Source organism: Artibeus jamaicensis, unplaced genomic scaffold, assembly GCF_021234435.1.
Source record: "Artibeus jamaicensis isolate MK-2021 breed Jamaican fruit bat unplaced genomic scaffold, CSHL_Jam_final contig_1686, whole genome shotgun sequence".
NCBI lineage: Eukaryota > Metazoa > Chordata > Mammalia > Chiroptera > Phyllostomidae > Artibeus > Artibeus jamaicensis.
The window spans coordinates 273,029-295,787 of NW_026521327.1; the positions used below are offsets into that span (position 1 = coordinate 273,029).

General features: G+C 46.9%; 1 protein-coding gene across 6 annotated transcripts in view; it reads left to right on the forward strand.

Moving 5' to 3' along the window:
* Positions 1–4,989: 4,989 nt before the first annotated feature.
* The window catches only part of SEPTIN6 (septin 6), a 71,289-nt gene continuing 53,519 nt past the window's right edge, over positions 4,990–22,759 (forward strand). For 5 of the 6 annotated variants that reach the window (XR_005085083.2, XM_037164096.2, XM_037164097.2 and 2 more), the window contains exons 1-2: positions 11,156–11,254; positions 22,078–22,192. Coding sequence is in view for 5 of the 6 variants with exons in the window: in XM_037164096.2 (XP_037019991.1) it covers positions 11,195–11,254; positions 22,078–22,192 (175 nt within the window). In the remaining variant the exon portion in view is untranslated. Of the gene's footprint in view, positions 5,153–11,155; positions 11,255–22,077; positions 22,193–22,759 lie in introns of those variants that run through there. The other variant, XM_037164099.2, reaches the window with a different exon arrangement.

Genomic DNA, 22,759 nt, shown 5'->3' on the forward strand with positions numbered 1-22,759 from the left:
GTTCCCATCACTTCCCTGATCAAAGCCTTTCAGTGGTTCCTCACTGTGTAAGGGACAGTTAGTTTCTGCAACTAGTTCAGGTGGTACAGCATCTGGATGTCATGGTGCTCTTTCCAGAATGCCATGAAAGAACTGACTTATTCAATCATGCCATGTGAAATAAAACACTTTTCAAAAGGATACTCTGCTAGTAGAAAATATGTCTGCATCATGCGTGTGTGCAGTATAAAATCATAGCCATAAGCACAGATGTCCACGAAAAAATAAACTGTTGAATTAAGCATGATCAGTGCTGGGGATTGTCTGTTTAAAATTCATTTGCTACTCGTTCATTCGTTTTGTTGCTTGCTAGCAGATAAGCAGGAGCATCTGTCAAAGATTTAGGAAAAATTTATGGTTAAATGTTAAAATAGAGAAATTTCTGTCCATTAACTGATTTTTTTTTCACTGTGGGCATCCATCCCATTTGCACTGGGCATGGTTCCAGACTGGGCAGGCATTGTCCCTGGAGAGCGCAGTCTGAGAGCCCCTGCTCTAGGACATAAAATCTGAGCTCTGTGGCATGACCAATGAGACCCTTTCAGATCTGACCCCATCTTGTCTTCCATCCTCATTGACAGCCACTGTCCTCTCTGCTACCACTCTCTCTGGCCGGCCAAGACTTGGAATTCCCTGTTTTCTGTCCTTTGTTTTCTGTAATTTTATGCGTGGTGGTCTTCTACAATCCCCCATCCACGACCCTCTTGCTGGCCAGATAAACTACCACTCATACTTCAAGACTCAACCCAAACGATTCTTTTTCAGGGTGCCTTCCCTCACCTCTCTGGGTTCCTACCTCCCCAAGGTCTTGCACCTGCCTGATGATATCACTTATCACATAACTGGTTGTTTGTGGAGCTATCTGGCAACTGTCCTGGGATCTTTGTCAGATCACAGTAGGGGTTCTTGTCACCCATTTTTTTCTTGAGTTCTCTGACACTTAGCACAGTGGCTGATGTGCAGTAGGGACTCAGTGCCTATTTGTGAAATAAATGAGTAAAATTGCAACAGAGGCAAAGTTTACCTTTAGAACGCCACAACTCCCCACAAGGGTCCCCTCTCCCTCTTTTTTGTACCCCTTCCCCAGCCCGAGGTACTCTGTACCCTCATGCCACCCACTGTGGAAACCCACCAGGGCCATCTATTATTGCTACGGCCCAGGCTTCCAACTTTCCCCTTGATATCCTACCAAACTACCAGTCGTGTCTCATTCCTCCGCGACTAGATTTCAGATAAACCAGTGCTTCTCAAACCTTAACATAAATTAGAATTCCCTAGAGGACTTGTTCAAACACAGATTGCTGGGTCCTTGTCCTGGAGGTTTCGATTCAGTAGGTTCGTGTGAGGGGGCTGAGAATTTACACTTGTAATAAATAACATCTCAAGTGATGCCACTGCTTCGGATCCAGAGACCACATTTTGAGAACCACTGGAATAAACAAACGTGAAAGCAAGGGCAGCAGGTAATAGCGCACAAAGGAATCCTTGATTCATCTTGACTTAGCCCCTTGAGTGCGTTGCAGATTCTACCAGCATGGTCTGGATTCGGTTAATCCCAGATCATTTTCCCTCTGCTTCACCTTGTCCTCCTCCTCCCACTTTCTGATCTTACTTTTCAGATCGGTCTGAGTTTCTTCACTTTAGACCAACTTGACTATCCTTCTCTTTCTCCTTTCATAAAGGCACGGTTTCGGGACAAAATCCTTTCCTGAGCTCTTCCATTTCATTGTCCTCTTTACCCTCCCTGCTACCCCCATTCAGTCTTAGTACCTCTTACCCCACGAGTCAGAATGAGCCTCTTAAAGCTGGCATCCATTCAGGGCTCACTTCCATCTAGCAGGGCTCCCATTTCCCCTCCCTGGGGAGTTTGGTTCCACAAACAACATCAGCATGCTAATGACAGTCACTTGCTAGCTCTGGGAAGTCTGCTGCTTGCTTCAGCTTCCTTAAGGACAGTGGAAACACTGCAAACATCACATTTACGAGCTTCTGTTCATTTATTCGCTCAACAAACTTTTATTGAGCACCTACCAGACAGTGTGTTGGGCCCAAGGGACTCACTCCGGCAGGACACACAGAACATGTACAAATGCTCATGACTGTGCCGAAGGGTCCACAACGCCTCTATGAAGGGGATCTTTTGACCCCACTCACCAAGGGGGGACAGACATTGAAGGAAGAAATTGACCACTCATGGGAGCCCTCCTGTCTGCCCAGCATGGAAAACTAGGAGACACAAACCCAGTGAGTTTCCAAACCTCTGTTGAAATAAGCATTATAATCCACACCTGTCAGTTTTTGTCCCATTGTATTGAGTGAGATAAGGTATGTGAAGTCCAAAACATAGTGAGCTAAAACCTCTTTACACATACCCCATCCACACTGACATAACACACTGAGACACACAACAACACATACACCAACACACATTAACATGTACATGCTTGTGCACATCAACACAGAACGCTGGGGTACACACCCTTACATAAATATCGACACACACTGAAAATACACACTGACATACACATCAACACAGACACACCAAAACACACACACACTGGCTGACACATGCAAACAAATATAAAGATAGGAGTAAACACATGCTAATACACACCCATAGATACATACTGAAACACACAGCAGACAGGCACACCGACTTGCACATCAACACCAACCCACACCTCACAGAAACCGAGAGGCCCAGGCCCCAGGAAAGTTTGCAGATGCAGGAAGCAGGTCTAAGAAGAAAGAAAGGTTTGCATAAGACATGAATTACACACTTGGTTCCAGTTCCCGAGGTTCTGAGGGTCCCTAGGGACAGATGGGCAGAGTGGAGCATACTAGCGAGCCACCAGGGATCCGGCGCTAAGGTGCTGGGCTGAAATGTCCGGAGATTTGGTCAGTACGGAGCGCTAAGGTGGGAGGGTACTACACCTGAAGCAGTCAGGGTTCTCTGGAGCTGAGTATCCTCACCCCGCCTGCCAGCTCCAGGTATCAGCTTTCAGCTCTGGATTTCAAATGCATGCTTCTTGTCCCGCCAGCACCCAAGCCCCACATCCAGAATAGAGGCAATAACCTCGGTCCCTTCCCTGTCTACCAGGCTTTTCCAGGGAAGACCCGTCTTCTTCCCAGTCTCCCATTGTGGAAGCCGCGGGTCAACTCTGACTCCCCGCCCTTATCTAGTCTTGGTCCAGCCTTAAAGTGGTTTCTGCTATACAGCCTCATTGTGTCTCCTCTTTCTTCTGTACTACCCTTCTTTACCCCAACACACATACGCCCAAATCTTCTGCCCTCCTGTTCAGGACACGCTTAGTTGGTCCCTTCCTGAGTGCCAGGCCCCAAGCTACGCATTGCGGATGCTTTGTGCGAATTCTTGTTCTCCAGGTGCACTTAAGGAGCTCCCCGAGACAGGGATAAGAAGGACTGTCCTGGCAGGTAGGATTAAGTGGCAGAAAAGAGCTTCACGTGGCCACCCCATTTCTCTGCCTTCCTTCCTTTTCGCCAGGCCCAGGACGCTCCATTAAGGTTCCTTCTCCCTCTCTCTCACTGGTTCCTGTTTTTCTGCTTTTCTCCCTTTTGCCTCCCCCTCAGCCCGCACCGCCCCCCACCCCCCGCTTCGCCCGCCTTGGGCAGCTGCTACGCCAATTTCCTCGAGCCCCCATCGTGGACACCCTGCGGACCTGTTTTTCGCTCTTAGGCCTGCCTCCCCCACGCTGTCCCAGGTGCCACTTTAAGGTCTGGGTCCCCTTTTGAGACCAGGGCGCCTGCCCTTCTGAGGAGTGGAGTGTCCCGCCCTCTCCGGCCTCAGGCACTACAAATCTGCCAGGGTTCACCAGTCCCAGGGAATTTGCAAGAGGCACTCCGTGGGGAGGAGGGCGGGAGAGGTGGAGAGGTGAGGAAAGCAAAGGAGGGGACCCGCGGCGGGAGCTGGCCAGGAGGAAAAGGAAATTAGGCTGAACCTCTGCCATAGGAGGCTCTCCCCTCTGTGCACTGCCCGCTGCCTAGTCCAGGGCTTATCGAAGGTTAAGGAACAAACAGGGTGCCGGACAGAGCTACCGGCGGCAGCTCCCCCCTCACTCCCCATTATCCCGCTCCACGTAGCTGAGGGGTCTTCACCCCAAGTCCCTCCTCTGACTTCCCTGCGGTTCAGGCAAGAGAGAGGGTGGGCGGACCGGACCTCAGCTCCGAAGCTGACCATCTAGGGCTGGGTGGGGAGAGGAGGGTTAAGTACCCACACAGTCAGCTCTATGAAATTACAGCCCATGGCACCAGAGGCTTAGAAACCTTAGGGCAGAAGAGGCGCTTCGTTTTAGGACTGCTGGCCTCATACTCCGCATGGCACAGCTCAGTTTTGGGGCCGCAGTGCGGCTGCCCTCACCGCCCCCTTTCTAAACTCCGCCGTGGGGCGGCAGGTGCGGCAGCTGCTTCTTTCCTCACCCCCCCCCCCGCCCCGGCCTTAGCAGCACTCCCGGCCCGCGCGGAGGGTGGTGTGGAGGAGCAACGAGACCCCAGCGGCAGGGGCTTGAACCCTAGCTCCCTGATATCTTGGCGAAGACGAGGAGGGGGTCCAGGGACTGGAGGAGGGAAACTAGGGCTGCAGAGCTCAGCCTCCTAGCTGTGCGTGGGAGGGAGAGGGGCGAGGGCTCCCCTGAAGCCTCCGGGGTCTGGGGACTAAGGGATGTGAGGAGAGAGCAGGGGGTGTGACAATTCGGCAGAGGTCGGGACGTACCACGAAGCCCAGTGGCGGGGGGGGGCCAGGACGTGGTCACCGAGGGGAGCCCCCGCCCCTCTTCGCAAAGGCCAGAGACTGAGGTTGTGGGGAGAATTGGAACCCGACTGGTGGGGGGAAGCGGCGCGTTAAATCCAGCCCCTTCCCAGATCCCACTTTCGAGGGGGTGGGCGATAGAGGGGAAGTTGGGGTTGGAGCAGTGACGAGGGGGGCTCCTCCCTTGCACCTCCCCCCACCGGACTTGGTCGCGCCCGAAGTGTAACACTTTCTCTTTGTCGGAGGAGCTCCACTGTTTCCTGTGCTGGAGCTCCCGTTGCGGCGGCGCCCGTGGCAGCCCTGGCGGACGCAGGAGCGATGGCAGCAACCGACATAGCTCGCCAGGTGGTGAGTACAGGGCTTGGGTGCCAGCACCCGCTCCAGGGGCCTGCGCCTGGTGGAGGAGACCTTGCCGCTGCCACAGCCACCACAAAAAGGGCGGTGGGCAACATTCAGGAGCCGAGGCGCAATGGGACTCCTGCTCCCGGGATCAGCGGCTCACTCCCGCAGCATGTCCCCGAGAACCGCAGGGGAGGCGGGCGGTTGGGGGGCTTGGCCAAGGCTGTGGGCCAGCGGCTGAACTTGAATTGCCCAAGATCTGCAGTAAGTGCCGACGCTTCCCTCGTTGCAGCCGCGTTCCCGCCGCTGGGGCGTTGCCGAATGAATGGCCGCTCGAGTAACCAAGCCCTCCGCGTCTGTGGCACCCTGGTCTGGCTTCTTAGACCGCCGGGCCGCGCCCCTTAGCGCAGCTGCCCGTCTAGACCCGGCTCCCTTAGAAAGAAGGGCGCGGGGCTAGGGTTAGCCGAGGGCAGGAGGCCATGAGTGGTGAGGGGGACGGAGAGGTAACTGGCGGGGGGAGGGGTTCTCCATATGCATTACATATGTGACTGCGTCTGTGAGTGTGTGGCTCTGTGTGCGTCTGAGTGCACGCGCGCGCACTCGTGCCTCCTGAGCGGGCGGCGGCGCCCGGCTGCTGTCTGACCCTAGATGAGACTGCCAGTTTCTGAGTGTGCTCACCTCCAGGGTGTGTGCAGACGTCTCTCCACTTGTGCTGCGTACCTCTGGGTCCCATCTGTGCGTCCATGTGGGGTGCAGTGCACTGGTCTGTAGGTGCTGGGCTACGTATTTTGGCAGGTTTCTGAGCACCTGACCAGGATTCTGCACGCCTCCGGGGGTCTGTAATGGTGCGCGTTCAGTGTACCTGGGCTTGTGTGCCAAAACTTGTGGAGCTGGCTTCTTTCTATGGGGACTCAGGAAAATAATTGTGAGGTTTGCAAAAGCGATGCCGTCTCTCTTTTTGTTGGCGACAGACTCTGGAAAAAAATCTTCATTTAAAGAACTGAAGTTTTCCAGCCTGAAATGAACAGAGAAATCATGTTGAAGTGACCTGAGGCTCCATGTTTGTTTTTTTAGACAAGAAGTTTGGTTGCAAAGGGAAGGGATGATTCCATTTGGGGAAACAACCAAGCCTTTCTATTTATCTGTGGGTTTCTGGAATTTTCAGTAGTCCACAATTACTAGCACCCAGAGGCCAGGAAGGAGAGTGAAGGAGAGGTAGGTCAAATTCCATGACACCAAATACTACTTGATGAAAATCTCAACACACACACACACACACGTTTTAAAACCTTGTGGTTTACTTATTAAGGGAAATGGTGTGTGCAGTGCAATTCCAGTGCAAAAAAAATAGCCTCTAGGTATTTGTTATAATTGAAATTGATTTGTTTTCAAAATTTGAATCTAGAATCCAATTATTTTCTCTACAAGATACATATGAATTTATTCCACCCTGTTGTCCCTGTTGGGAAGGGCAGATGATTTCTTTGGAACCTCCCTGCAACTCCTACAGATCGCAGCACTTTAGGTATTCACCATGTGGAAGGACTCAGTAGATAGGATGCACTGGCATAATGGAATTTGAGAGAATTCTCTTCTCCCCAAGATTGGCACTAATACTTATTACTTTAGAGTTTTGAGGGTTTCCAGAGTGCTTTTCTCCTCATTACCCGCATTTTAGAGATGGCATGGCTTAAGTAGAAGAATTAGTCTCCTGGATTACACTTCCCCATCCTTCGTGACCAAAAAGGATGCTAATGATTTTTCTTGTTGGCTAATTAATTTGCATTGAGTTGTCTGTACTCTCTCACCAGTTCCCTTGCCTGGATTAGGATTGCAGGGCAGATGTTGCAAAGGGAAACCTTCTAGAAGGTTGTGTTTCACCTCAGAACAACTCTGGCAACCCAGAGATCCCCTTTGTTCTGCAGATTGGTGTGGGGTGGGGGGGGAATAGGGGTTGGATAGGGCCACTTGGTATGCTTTGCCTGGTTCCAGTTTGCTCTGGCTGGCATTGCCACACTGTAGGATGAAGAACAATAATTGCAAGCCAGATTCTGAAGCTCAAAGAGCAGCCTGAGCACTTGAGACCTTGTTATCGTGATAAATGGGTTTCTGGGAAAACTGACGTCACTCTCCATGTCCCCCTCCCCCAGCCAGTGAAGCTGTTGTTTAATGTGTCATTTGTCTCTCTGCCGTTCTTTGTGTCTGCAAGAAGTTGTAATTCACCAGGGAAAGATGGAATTAACTCAGGAGACCTTGGACATCTGCTTGCAGCTTCTTTCTTCCAGGGAACATGAATCCAGAGGTTGGGAAGAGAAGATTGGAGAATAAACCTAAGTGTGCCTAGCTTAAAACTTCTGTTTAGTGAGCTCTGAGACATGGTGTCATGCAAGTAGTGCTGGCGTGTGTGTGTGTGTGTGTGTGTGTGTGTCCTTTTCAGAGTCATTTGTGGGTCACTCTGGCTAGACTAAAACAGGCCCTAGAGATGTTGGGTAGGGCCCTTATTTGGGCATGCATGCAACTTGCAAGTTCAGTTTTCCTCTGCATAATACAATCTCATCCCATTTGAATGAACACTACAAAGATTCTGCATGACAAAAGGATTTATTTCTCGTTTGTGACCACAAGTGTTTATTTGATTGACTGCTAAGTGCCTAGCATGATGGCTAGCCCTGGTCGACTCTACAAAAAAAAGTAGTAGCCATCATTCCTGGCTTTTAAGCTTACAGTCTAGTTGGGAAGACAAATTGTGGACACAATAATTACAGAACTACAGCAGATTCTTTGGATGTTTGCACCTCCAACCCCTGTTTGTGAGGTGGCTTGGCTGCTAGTAATATATACATACTGTGAAGGGAGACATGACCTGGCCAAGGTAACCTGGCCAGGCACAGTGTAGGTCCCAGAGGCTGCATTCCTGGCTCTTGCAATTACCTGTTTTCTCTTTTCTTTTCTTTTTCTCTCCTCTCCTCTCCTCTCCTCTCTCTCTCCTCTCCTCTCCTCTCCTCTCCTCTCCTCTCCTCTCTCTCCTCTCCTCTCCTCTCCTCTCCTCTCCTCTCCTCTCCTCTCCTCTCCTCTCCTCTCCTCTCCTCTCCTCTCCTCTCCCCTCCCCTCCCCTCCCCTCCCCTCCCTCCCCTCCCCTCCCCTCCCCTCCCCCTCCCTCCCCTCCCCCCCCCCCTCCCCCCCTCCCCTCCCTCCCCTCCCCTCCCTCCCCTCCCCTCCCCTCCCCTCCCCCCCTCCCCCCCCTCCCCCCCCCTCCCCTCCCCTCCCCTCCCCTCCCCTCCCCTCCCCTCCCCTCTTTTTGCAATGAGCTGTTTCAATGTTACATTTTGAATTATAGACTGTAAGTGCTGGCTCATAGAAAGACCCTTGAGTCCTGGCTGGTGTGGCTCAGTGGATTGAGCACTGGCCTGGTAACCAAAGGGTCACAGGTTTGATTCCCAGTCAGGGCACATGCCTGGGTTGCAGACCAGGTTCCCAGTAGGGGCACGTGAGAAGCAACCACGCATTGATGTGTCTCTCCCACTCTTTCTCCCTCCCTTCCCCTCTGTCTATAAATAAATAAAATCTTTAAGAAAAAGAAGCAATGATGCTTTCTTCCAGTAGCTTTTCTCCCTAACAAAGAGCTTTCCTCCCTAACAAAAAGCTCGCAGGGCCTAAATTTGCCCTCCCTAGGGTTGGCCTGGGGGCGACTGTGTTACGGCAACTGCCTAACAGACAGCTGTGCTCTGGGCTTGCTGTTCTTAATTTGCCTTGAAGCTCCGTGCCTCGACCATCTCCACTATCTCACAGTGAAAGTAACATTTTATCTTAAACAGGAAGAACAAACCCCAATATTCACCCATACCTATACTGGGGATATAGCACTGAAGAATTTACATGGCTCCAAATATTCAAACCTCATGAATCTAAGTTACGTGTATACGGATGACCATTGTACTATTTCCCAACTCTTCTGTGTGTTTGAGGCTTCAAAATAAAAAGTTGAGGAGGAGACCTGGCTGGTGTAGCTCAGTGGATTGAGCACGGGTCTGTGAAGCAAAGGGTTTGCTGGTTCATTTCCTAGTCAGGGCACATGCCTGGGGTGCAGGCCAGGTCCCCAGTAGGGGACCCATGAGAGGCAACCACACATTGATGTTTCTCTCCCACTCTTTCTCCTTCCCTTCCCCTCTCTCTGAAAAGAAAGAAATAAAATCTTTTTTAAAAAGTTGAGGAGGAAATTACAATGCACACCCCCACAGCCCCTTTCTTCCGGGAGTTTACATTCTGGTAGGAGAGGCAGACACCAATGGCTATATAATTCCCACGTGGTAAGTGCTGCACAGGAGAGCTAGTGCCTGCTATGCAAATTCATTATGAGAAGACCTAATCCAGCAGTGGATGGAGGTGGTGTGTGAGGAGACAGGCTTCCTGAGGGCTTCAAACTAGGAAAAGGGTAGGTGTGAAGATGGGTGAGATCTCACTTCTGCTACTGGGCTGGGAACATTTCCTTTGTTAATTCACACACATTTATTTTCATTCATTTCTTCAATGCGTGTTTATTGGGCAGTGAGTCTGCCAGGCCCTATTCCAAGTGCTGGGGATCTAGTGTGGTCAAGGCGAATAGGATGCTGCCCTCTTACAGCTTTCTGACGAGAGGCAGAAATAAGCCCTGTTTCTTTTCCCTATTCTAAATCCCAGAAATATGTGTTAGTGGCGTTCTTATTCCATAACTGCATTACAGCTGAGTGATTTGTCTGTATAGCATAATGAGATTTTGATCTGCGGTCATGTGCATAGCATTTACTTTGTGGAGTCTCTGATGTAAATTTTCTATTAATTGCTGGCTTTGTTACTCAGCATGGCCCCTCCCTTTGTGTGCTGAAGGGAGTGAGTGAACCAGGTGGACTAGTGGGAACAAATCTAATTAGATGGCTAATTCCCCTGGAAAAAGGTATTCCAGAGTGAAACAGGACTGACTTCTGGACTTGCGTGGGCTCTTGGACTGTCAGAATTGGGGTTTCGTGTCAACATGAACAATTGAGAAGGGCTTCTATTACATGAACATTAAAACCACATTCAAGAAAGAAAGAGGGAGAAAAGAAAACGAGTACCATGGATAAGTGTAACATGTTCCTTTCAACGATCTCAAAATGCTTCCATCTGTATGATTTCATTTTCCCCAACAGCTTCCTGGACAAGTATTATTGCCCTCTTTAAAGTGAATGGGTCCAAAGTGTTATTGCTGGTCAGTGGATAAAACAACAACACACCTACCAGATGACACAGATTCATTTAAAAAAACACTTGTGGTCTTTTCATGTTTCCGAGAAATAAAAATTCTGCCATGTCCTCTCTTCTCCCTCTTTCACTGCACTGGCCCCTCATGACACACTCATGGGGGTCAGAGGAGAATATACTTGAGTGCTTCGAAGACTCTTGATGTTAAAAACATTCTCAACTTAAATCCAGAAAGCAGTCGTGAGTTTTTCTCTCTTTTTTTCTCCATATTGCTTTAAATAAAATTCCTGGAGCCACCAGCCATGTAATGATGGATTATTTTAAGTAACAACTGGAAGGGGGCAGAATAAATTAGAAACACAGACCCTTCGTCCTCGGTTTGGCAGGAGGAGGCTTCTGCTGCCGTGATGTGGGATTTGAAGCCGTGGGTTTCTCTGTTGCTTGCACAGAGGAAGGAGGCCACATGTTCAGGAGGGTTAGACATAATGTTATCCTCTCCTTCAGTGTCTTCTCATTAGAAGCAGCCATCTGCTGAATTATGCAGTGTGCTCTTAGCTGGCCCGGGAGTTGGGTCATCCGTTCCATTCAAAGGTGACTGGGGAACAGATTTGCAGGTCTTCTCAGGGACAGGACGCAGGGCTCAGGTTTCTGCTGCCATGGCCCTCTGTGACCCCTAATGAAGGCCCTAGGGTAACAGGGGCAGAACTCTGCTTTCAGCCTTTGATGAAGTGTGAGGTAGCCTTGGGTTTCCTTTCACAGCGGAGGCCCCTAGCTCTGAGCACTGGCGCTGAGGCAGGAACTAGGTTTTTTCAGATCCCCTTTAAATGAGACCAGATGGAGGCAGAGGCAAATTCAGGCTCCCCAGAGGACAGTTGGGCATTCTTCCAGAGGCCTGTGAGTAAACTTTTTTTTTTTTAACAGATTGGAGATTACAATGTCCAGATACACCTAGAAAACTCTGTTTAAATAGCCTAGCTCAAAGGGAACCTATCTGGCTTTTGTGGGAATGTTGACTCACTCTGAGCAGGGAGTCGCCCCTGGACTGAGGTGGAGATAATTTTGCTTAAGAATTTGGCTTGTTGGGTTAGGTAGCCCTGGGGTTCTTGAGCAGAGCTAGGCTATCGGCCAGGCTCAGGCTTAGGTCGGAGTCAGAAGAGTGGGAAATGGCGGAGAGAATGAAGAATAGGGGCAAAAACCCCTCCATGATATCCCCTGCGACAATTGCCTTCCGTGGGCCATAGCCACCTTGGGGAGCCCATAGGCTTCCAGGTCATGTTCCACGGCTCTTTTCCCTCCAACTAAGCATCAGGCTGTAAATTCAAAGTCCCGGAATTTTAGCAGCATAAAAATCTGTATCTCCCACTTGAGGCAGCTTTTCCATTTGACAGTGGCAGTCTGCTTGACAGGGCCCTGGATCCTAGCACTACTCTCTGACACTAAATCACTCTGACTTGGGACAAGCCATTTCCTGTCTTTGAGTCTCTGTTTCCCCTTTTGTAAAATGAGCGGGTTGGACTAGGTGATCTTTAAGGGCGTTACCAGCTCAAATATTGTATGGTTCTTATGTCTCCAGGTTTTCCAGCCAATTTTGTTTAGTTCTTTGCCTGCTTCTGCTTCTGAATGAGGTGGCAGAATGTTACTCCACCCCTTCCTTAGGCTCCTTGAGTTGGGGGGGGAGAGAGTTGGAGAGAAGGCAAGTCCGGGCATTTAGCTTTACCAGGGTCTCTAAGTGGTAAGTGGACTGGAAACAACCCTTCAGACATTGTCAGCTCCTGTAGGTGTATAAAGTCTTTGTCTTCCTTTTTTATTTTAAAATATATTTTAAGATACTTATTTATTTTTAGAGAGATGGGAAGGTGAAAGAGAGAGAAACATCAATGTGTGGTTGCCTCTCATGTGCCCCTTGGGGTTTTGCCGTGACTGGGAATCGAACCGGTGACCCTTTGATTCAGAGGCCCGCAATCAATCCACTGAGCTACACCAGCCAGGGCAGCCTTTATCTTATAAAGGAACAAGACAGCTGAAGTTTTGTCGGTTGAGTCCCATTTTAAATGCATACGGAGAGCTGGCTATTTAATGGAATCCTGCTGTGAATCCTTTAATAGAATGAAAAGCCACTCTGGAATTGATCTGGTGAGTTCAAACTTGGAGTTTCATGTACTGGATTTGCCAAAAATGGGCCTTCTGCCTGTATGGTGAGGAGAGTCTTTGTGCATCACCAGGGTACCCTAAGCTGCTCCCCCAATGAACCGCATTTCTGGGGCCCCTAAAGGGTTGCTGCCAGCTTTTGCAGGCTTTATTTCTCTTTGGCAAAGCTCCCAAATTGCTCTCTTCCAGCCCAGGGCATTGCTACTACTGTCCGTTTCCTCTTAGCCTGGCTTAATCAGCACAAGGGAAATCCTGACATTTGATGTGTGAGGCACACTGGAGGGCTTTTTTTTTTTAACCTCTGGGAACTTATCAGTGTTTTCATGGCTCTTATGGCTGATTATAATGGTGGCCTCCGCGGCCTTGACCGCAGTGGAGGCAGCAGATAGGGCTGTCACCCACCTCAGTCTTTTAAGACTTTTTGGCACATGTTTCAGGATATGTGATTTTACTTATTATAAATATGCACATGAATATTTATAATAATAAGTTATGCTGTATAATAATGTTATATATAATAATAATGTTATAATAAGGATAATGGTAGGTTTTATTATACTATTAGTAAAAGAAATATTTTAATATTACAGTAACACTGCCTGGAAGCTGAATACTCACCTGAATTTTCTGATTATTTGTATTTAAAGCACCTTTTTTTGTTGCAGCTGAAGATTTTGCTGCAATGCCTGAGGCCACTTTTCCGCCTAGGAAAGAATCGTCATAGAACTTTTTTACAAAACCTTTGTATTTGAATTATAAAAGTAAAATATGGCCCTGGCTGGAGTTACTCAGTGGGTTGAGTGCCAGCCTGCAAATGGCCAGGGGTGGGGGTGGGGTGCGTGCAGGTGGTGGGAGCTGGGAGCGGGTGTCGGCAGCTTGCTTCCCAGTCAGGACACATGCCTGGGTTGCAGGCCAGGTCCCCAGTGGGGGGTGTGCTAGAGGCAACCACACATAGATGTTTTTCTCCCTCTCTTTTTGCCCCCCTCCTCAAAAAATAAATAAATAAAACCCTTTAAAAAATAAAAGTAAAATATGCTTATTGTAGGAAATTTAAAAACACAGAAAAGCAACAACACTTATAGCCCCTCCACCCAAAGTAGCCATTGTCACCATCTTGTTATGGTCTTTTAAATTTTTAAAAATGCATATATACTTTTCCTTCATGATTGGAATGATCCTGTATGTACAGGTTCCACCGCCCAACAGTGTTTGGTAATTATTTTCCCATGTTGTTAAATATTTTTAGAAAATATTTTTATCAGTTGCTTAATATTCCATTGTGCATCGTTGAATTATTCATTGGTTTTTGATCATTCTGAATATTTTAAGGTCTGTCAGAGATTGGTCTTCAGGGCTGGGAACAGACCTGGGGAAAGGGAAGGTATGAGAGATCAGGCCCACCAGTAAGTGACACATGGGCAAACCTTCAGGGTTTGTGTCCTTTCCTAACATCTACATGCAAAGACTGAAGGAGAAAGTTTAGGGAAAGCCCAGTCATCGGCAGTGAGCTGCAAACTTTTTGCTTTGGTCTGATCCTTCCAAATGACAGCTACTAACCTGTCCACCTCAGTTTTAAAGGGAGGCAGGAAATTCTCCGTTGATGCCGATGCACACTCGGTTCCCACAGACCTCAAATACTGCTTGCTTACTAGACCACAAAGGTCAAAGAGGGGCGGGGGGGTTGAGGGGCACAGTTTGCACACTCGGTGCTTAAGGGACTCCGTTTTCAGAATACCTGTAATGAGAGAAAGGTGCACAGCTGGAACCACCATAACTCATTATTCATAACATGAGCCTTTGACTACTCAATTAAAAAATGAAATTGGTGTGTCCGCGAGGGGAGGAGGAGGAAGAGAAAGAGAGTGGTGTTTCTGCCTATGATATGAAATGTGGTATAACGGATTTCAAAACCGCAAGTGACTGCAGATGAAGAGAAAACAGGAAATGTAATTGGGGAGGGGAGTGCGGGGCTCCCAGTTCTCAGGGGCGCTCTTTCATTTCGCCTTCCTTTTAGCTCCTCTCAGACTGTGCCTCTTAATTGCCCCTGCTGCAAAGCTGAGTGAGACCTCTCTTTCTTTGTATTAAAAATGTTTTAAAATTACATAGGTAAGGGACTTCCGCCAAGATGGAGGCATAGGTGGATGTGCCGTGCCTTCTCACACAACCAAGTTTAGAGACAACTAAATATTAGCAACAGAAAACACAGCCAGAACACGGAAAACTGAACTTTTCGGAAGTCCATTAACAACAAATTCTTCAGCCTGACCGGTAAGGGGCGAAACCAGCGGCTGGTGAGGGGTTGCACAGGAGGACTCGGTCAGAGGGACTCAGGCACAGGGTTGGACCTAGTGAGCGACCGAGCGAGCCACCAGGTGAGCAACCACAGAGGAGACAGAGGGGAAGCGGTGCTGCATGTTGACTGTGGTCGCCCATTTGTGCGCGAGTGGACCGGCGAGGGAGTGGGCGGTTAGACCGGGGCCCAGCGGTCCCCGCGGCAAGCGGCAGTGGAGGGCGCCGCCATTTCCCCGCTCTGACCACGCCCCCACATACAGTCACAACCCAGCGACCTGGGAGTCCAAGGCGCCGCTTCTCACACTTAAAGGGCCAGAACAGACCAAAAGTGTCGCAAGATCTCAAAGCCCCAGAGCCCATAGATCTAAGAGATGAAGAAATAGCAAAACTCTCAGACGCACAGTTTAAAACACTGGTCATCAGGATCCTCACAGAACTGGTTGATTATACCCACAGATTAGACAAATATATGAAGGCGAAACTAATTGAAATGAATGGAATTGCACAGGACACCAATAGCAATGAAAAGGAAACTGGGACTCAAATCAATGGAGTGGACCAGAAGAAAGCAAATAATGGCCAAACAGAAAAGAGTCAGGAAGCAAGAATTCAAAGAAATGAGGAGAGTCTTAGGAACCTCCAGGACATCTTTAAATGCTCCAACATCCGAATTATAGGGGTACCAGAAGGGGGAAAGGCACAGCCATCAGTGGAAAACTTATTTGAACAAATAATAAAGGAGAATTTCCCCAATCTGGCAAAGGAAATAGACTTCCAGGAAATCCAGGAAGCTCAGAGAGTACCAAAGAAGTTGGACCCAAGAAGGAACACACCAAGGCACATCATCATTACATTAGCCAAGATTAAAATGAAGGAGAGAATCCTAGAAGCAGCAAGAGCTAAGGGAACAGTCACCTACAAAGGAGTTCCCATCAGACTGTCAGCGGATTTCTCAAAAGAGACCTTCCAGGCAAGAAGGGGCTGGAAAGAGGTATTCCAAGTCATGAAATCCAAAGACCTACATCCAAGATTGCTCTATCCAGCAAAACTTTCATTTAGAATGGAAGGACAGATAAGGTGCTTCTCAGATAAGATCAAATTCAAGGAGTTCATCATCACCAAGCCCTTATTATATGAAATGTTAAAGGGACTTACCTAAGAAAAAGAAGTTAAAGAAACATGAACAGTGAAAGGACAGCAAACTCACAGTTATTAACAACCACACCTAAAACGAAAGCAAACTAAAAGGACAGCTAGATCAGGAGTGGAAACACAGAAATGAAGATCTCAAGGAGGGTTAGCAACAGGGGAGTGGGAGGAGGAGATGGGGGGAGAAGGTACAGAAAATAAGTAGCATAGACAGTAGATAGAAAATAGATGGGGGGGCAAGAATAGCATGGGAAATATAGAATCTAAAGGACTTGAGACACATGGTCATAAACTAAAGGGGGGGGTAATGGTGGGGATGGGGGGGTAGGGTGGAGGGGAATGAAGGGGGGAATAGAACAACTGTATCAGCATAATCAATAAAAAAATTAAAAAAAATAATAAAATTACATAGGTAATGTATGAATGCATTCATGCTGTAAAAGAATCAAACAATATGGAAGCATACTGACTACGCCCCTGAGTAAACCCCTGTTTCCATTCCCCTCCCCTGGAGTAGCCACGGCTCTAGGTTTGGAGGTGTCTTTTCAGTCCCTTTTCTAGGCACTCACATACTGTTATGTGCAAATGGACATATTTAGGGTTTTTTGCATATATGGGCTCATACTGTGCTTATTGTTCCAGAACTTATTTTATCTACATTATAATACATCTTGGAGATATTCACATTAGTACCTATAGACCTACTGCATTCTTCCTAACTGCTACAGAGCATTCCAGAATAGGCATGTGCCATAATTTCATTAAATATTTTCCTACGGGACATTTATGCTTTTTTTCCTAGGTTTTTTTTTTTAGTATTATAAAAAAGTCATAATCAATTTCCTTGTAGTACGTGGATCTTTGTACAGACATGTGAGTTTCTGTAGAATAGATTCTGAGGGAAAGTTTCAGGGCCCCCAGAGGTGGGTCATTGAACCTATTTATTGGTTACTGTGGCCTTTCTACATCTCAGTTCAAGTCTTGAACACGGTTCCACCTGCTACTCAAAATGATAACTTGAGGTTTTAGTGTTGGACATGCTGGGCCAAGTTGCTAGTTCCATCTCCTCTTATAAACATTATAATCCAGGGAGCGTTCAATTAATTGCAGTCAAAGTAATGAGGACCTCAATTAATCAGGCCACCTTATGCAGAAAGAGGAAAGAGAGAAGATACCAGAGGTTGAGTGAGGGAGAGGGGAAGAAACCTCCAGGGGCTGTTCTGGGACCAGTGTACATTCAGGTCAGCGTCCTGTCCTTTTTACTTCTACATATTTATCTCTGAACAGTGAGGACTGATATTCATAAAGGTGACCTTCACATTTTATAAGATTCATCAAAGTGAGAGTGAATGGTACTCACTAGACAGGATTTCCTAAAGCAGGAACTATATATACAAATACTACATTGTCGAAGCCTTCTCAACAAGCATTGAAACAAAAAGTTTGCTGCTCAAACAAACAAACAAAACCCCACATTAACTAGATTCCGTGTTCCCTAGTCCCTGAACTTTCCAGTTAATTTAGGTATATTGGACACTGGGTAAAAAATACAGAAGAGGCCCTGGCTGGTGTAGCTCAGTGGATTGAGTGCGGGCCTGTGAACCAGACAATCGCAGTTCGATTCCCAGTCAGGGCACATGCCTGGGTTGCAGGCCAGTTCCCAGCAGGGGATGCACAAAAGGCAACCATACATTGATGTTTCTCTCCCTCTCTCCTTCCCTTCCCCTGTAAAGATAAATAAATAAAATCTTTTTAAAAAATACAGAAGAAATAAGGATTCCAAACATCACCAGTGACCTTCAGCAAATCCAGATCAATGGTTATTTATTTCTCTGTAATTCTTCCTGGCTTTAACCTTGGCCTCCAGGGATAGAAAACTATTGGGTCATCTCTTACCTGATCATTTCCTCCTTTTGAAAAAATCCTCTTCGTCTTTCCATTCCTTACTTGTGCGTATTTCCTATATTCAATCTTTAGCTCTTTTCTCCCTGTAGTATCCCTTGTAGAATGTACCCAGTTTCATGCCTCTGACTCCTAAATTTATATCCCAGTCCTGAATTCTCCTGGAGCTCATAATCCCATGCTACTAAGTACTTACTGAATTTCTTTTCCTGGATATCTCACATAAAATCAAAACTATCTTATTTTCATGAATATATAAAATCTTTTACAAATTCACAAGAGAAAGACAAACACCTATTTAAAAAACGGGCAAGGACATGTACAGACAACTCACATATAGGTATATATAACGACATACATATATCAAACAGTAAAAGTAATAAAATGTGAATGAAACGACATGATGACATTTTTCAGTGACTCCATTCACAATAGCTAAAAAGCTTCAGAAACTCAGTGTCATTCTGTGTGTGGGTAAACACACACTCTTGTATATTGGTGGTGGCAACAGACATTTGTATTATTCTTTGTTGACTGATTCTCAGTGTGTCCCCAAATCTTGCAAATGTGTGTGCCCTTGGGTCCAGTGGGCTTCAATTCTAGGCATTTCAATTAAGGAAATAATTAGAGATATACTAATCTATAAGAACAAGAATTATCCTTTATGTTGTTGAAAATATGGAAGCATGCTAAATGTCCAGCAGTGGAAGACTGGTAAGAAAATTTAGTAAACTCCTGCAAGGGAATGCTGGGTGATGATAAAAGTAATGTTTTGGGAGTGTACTTAATCTTACATATTTATATTAAGTGTGTTTAATATTAGTAATACTATGCTGTACACCTGAAACTAATGTAATGTTGAATGTCAACTGTAATTGAAAAATAAAAAATTAAAAAGAGGTATACTTAAATACTCAAGAAGACATCCATACTATATTGAATGTCAGATTATTAAGTCAGTGTATGACAAGGAATATACCGAATGATCCCTTTTTTGTCAGAAAAAATATGTACAGACCGGAGGGAAATACATGTAAACATTAACAGTGTTTATTTCTGGAGAGTGATATTATGGGTGATTGTGATTTTCTCCTTTACAATTTTCCATGTTCTAAAATATCTACAGTGAACATTAATTACTTTTGTAAAATAAAAAAAAAAAGCCTGACAAGTGTATTTTCTTTTAGTAGCTTATTTAAAACCAGACTCCTTGACATCCCCACTAAAGGAGCCCCTTTTCTTGGCTTCCCTCTTTCTGGCCATGGTGCCGTCAATCCAAGCTCCCAGGCTTAGAACGTTGCAGCCTTAGGGATTTGACTTCTCCCTCATTCCCTCTGCCCAGTCGCTCATTGAGTCTCCTCCCTTCGGTAGGACATCTCTCAAATTTGTTTCTCCTTCCTGAGTCTCAAGTCAAATCAGTTCACTTCACAGCATATATTATTATAGTGCCCGGATGCCACTCTACCACTTCGATGTTATTGGAGTCATCCGCGAATGTGTCTTCCTTCCCTTTCTCTCCTTCAGTCACTTCAGCAACCTGCCTCTGGCATGATCTTTCGAAAATGCTACTTGTCTGGCCCTCCCTGCTCAAAACACTCAAAATGCCCCCCTTACCTTTTTCTTTTTGCTGTTTAGAGCTCTTTTCAGTACTGTGCTAAGTGGGAGGTAATAGGTGGGCACATGGGAGGTGCTTGGTAAGCCTTTGACAGTGAAGTAAATCTTTAAGGATAAGGTATGGCGTGCTCCCCATTGCCCTCCACTGTTTTCAGTTTGAAAATTCCATTTCCTCGCCTTTTGGCACTTGGACCGGAGACCTTGGAGTACTTGAAGTCTCATGGTGCTGCAGTTGGAGACAGGAAGAGGCATCCAGGGGCGATAAAATATGGTTCAGGAAACCTCAGCTCCGAGTCCCTCCCAATTTCCGATGCCTGCTATGCAGGAGGCTCCATCGAGAAAGTAGCTTTGGCTCATAAGTCTTGTCTCCCTGCTGTGTTGAGGACCAAGAATGAACAGTGGGGAACTTACATCTTTTTTTGTTTGCTTTAATAAAAAGAATAAGGAGAAAGGGGTGAGGGGATGTGAAAAGGGGTGAATGTCGAACAAACCCTGCATGATGTGGGCCACTCATGAAACCCAGCTGTCTTCAGGTGCCCCACTGGGGCCCAGAGAACTCCAACCTGGACTGAAGGATGGCAGATGGTCATGTTTCAAGAATACTCCACTGGGTGCGTGTGTGAGGGTAATGAACTTGCCAGGCGGCAGGCAATCCACTGGCACTTAGCCCTGTGTCTCATTCTTGGAGTATCCGATGAAACCAATGGAAGTGGGATCCCAAACTAGGTGAAGGGGCCATCTGGGAAACCAGTGCGGGCACTGTCAGCTGCTATGAGGCTCCCCAGCAATGCAGCACATCCCTCTCAGTGGGAAAGTATGCCTTTATGGACCTAGTCTGAAAGCAGGCTGACAGCCTGGGATGTTGGCATAGGCCTCTTGGCACTAACCATGTCCTTCTTGGATTACTCTTGGCACCTTTCTGGTTATGGAAAGCTTGGTGTAGCCCCACCCAACAGACACTGACTGTTTACCTAGCCCACCCCTCTTGTCTAGCTTGGCTGTCTCCAGCTTTCCTTCTCTTTCCTTTTCCCCTCCCTCGCTGCTATTGGCAGTTAACACATCCTTTTGAGTATATGCAGCCCCCTTTTGTCCCTCCCCCTGGCTCCTTGGAAGCCTGCCCCAGTTTGAGGTTCCCCCTGTTTTGTAAAACCATTAACAGGAAGAAGCTTTGGGAATTGCATGCAAGGCAAAGGCCCCTGCCTTTCAGGGTTGTGAATGGTTAGGCAGACCCCGATGGAGACAAGGGGACCAGAGGAAGCAACGAGGCAGGCATCTCACCGCAGTGAGCTGCAGCAAGTGTGCTGTGGTGTCGCATGTTATTGGGGGAGTCTCAGTGCAAGGATAACCTCCCGGTGTGATAAGAACAACAGCTACTATTGATGGGATGCTCAGTGCTTGAGGAGTATTACCCTACCTAACCCTCTCACAGTCCTGTGAGGTAGTAACACTGGTTCCTGATTTTACAGGTGGGGACACTTTGAGAAGTTAAGCAACTTGTCCAAGGTCAGAAGGTAGATAGAGGAGGTGGTACTGTAATTCAGACCTGCCTGATTTCCAAATTTAGTCTCTTTTTTTACACTTTTTTCCCATTACAGTTTACATTCAGTATTATTCTGTTTTAGTTTCAGATGTACAGCATAGTGGTTGGAAAATCATATACTTCATATGAGCGGTCCCTCCACTGCTTCAAATACCCTCCTGGCCCCACACGCAGTTATCACGATATTCTTGACTATGTTCCCTATGCTGTAACCCACATCTCTGTGACTTTTCTGTAACTACCAAACTGTACCGTTTAATGCCTTCACCTTTTTCACCCAGCCCCAAGCCTCCCTCCTCTCTGACAACTGTCTGTTCTCTGTGTCTGTGAGTCTATTTCTGTTTTGTTTGTTAGTTTATTTCATTAGATTTCACATATAAGTGAAAACATATGGTATTTATTTTTCCCTGACCAGCTTATTTCCTTTAGCATAATACTCTGCATGCCCATCCATGCTGTCTCAAAAAGTATGATTTTCTTCTTTTCTTATGGCTGAGTAGTGTGCCATTGTGTGAATGTACCACAGCTTTTTTATCCATTTATCTACTGATGGGCACTTGGGCTGCTTCCATATCTTGTCAAAGCGTAGTCTCTTAACATCTACACAGGGCCACCATTGTAGATCCCCAAAATGCCCCAGACAGAAGGGTAATTGAAGTCCTTTTGTAATATTTACTGAACACTTATGCATGTACCAGGCATTGTTCTAAGTTTGTTATATGTAGGAGCACATTTAAGTCTCCCAATTACCTGTAAGATAAGTAATATGTCCTATGATAGATGGAGAAGGAAACAGAGGATCTGAGAAGTTACCCAGCTTTTCAATGATTTGAGTTCAGAGTTATCCCAAGCCTGTGAACCTCTGGCAACAGCAGTCTCATCCCATGATCCTTCCCGTCTGCCCTTTATAAGCCCCTCTGTAATTTGCTTTGTCTGGAACTATGGTGACATTCATTATGGGGCCTGGGTGGGTGTTACTTCCTAGCATGGAGATTATTTGGATGGAGAAGTGAGGCCCAGATTGCTTGTAAGCACATTTTTATTTTCTCTCCCCCTTCCTCTTCCAAATTAGGGTGAAGGTTGCCGAACTGTCCCCCTGGCTGGACATGTGGGGTTTGACAGCTTGCCTGACCAGCTGGTGAATAAGTCAGTCAGCCAGGGCTTCTGCTTTAACATCCTGTGTGTGGGTGAGTATTTCCATAGCAGAAAATTCTATTAGAGAAAATGGACCCTTAATGGCTGGATGTGGCTTTGCAGGTAATTAGGTTAAATAGCATGTCATTCTGATCTACTTGCAAGAGCGTTTCCCCTCTCTTTCTTCTTTTACCCTTCTGCTTGTTTTTGTAAACAGCTGGCTGTAATGATATTTTCCCTGGTCAGGCAAGAATATGTGGTCATACCTCGGGGGAAACTGAGCTGTGTGTTACCCAGTGGAAATTTTGCAAGGGAGCTGGCTGGCTCAGCTATTGCTGTCAGGTTCATTTTGACTGCAGAAAACAGGAGCCACAGCAGAACTGGGAGGAAGGTAATGGCTGCAGAAAGGTGCCTGCCCACCAGCTGTGGGCAGTGAATTGGTTCTGTCAGTTTTCTCTGCAGCCCCGCTATGCTTGGTAAAGTTGAAGATCAAGTGCAAGGATCACACAGCTGTGTGCCAGGTTCTTTTATTCCCTTTATGTGTATCTCTGGACTTCAGTCTCAAATGTAGGAAACACATCTTAGTCACCTCTGATATACTAATCATAGCACAAAGAGAG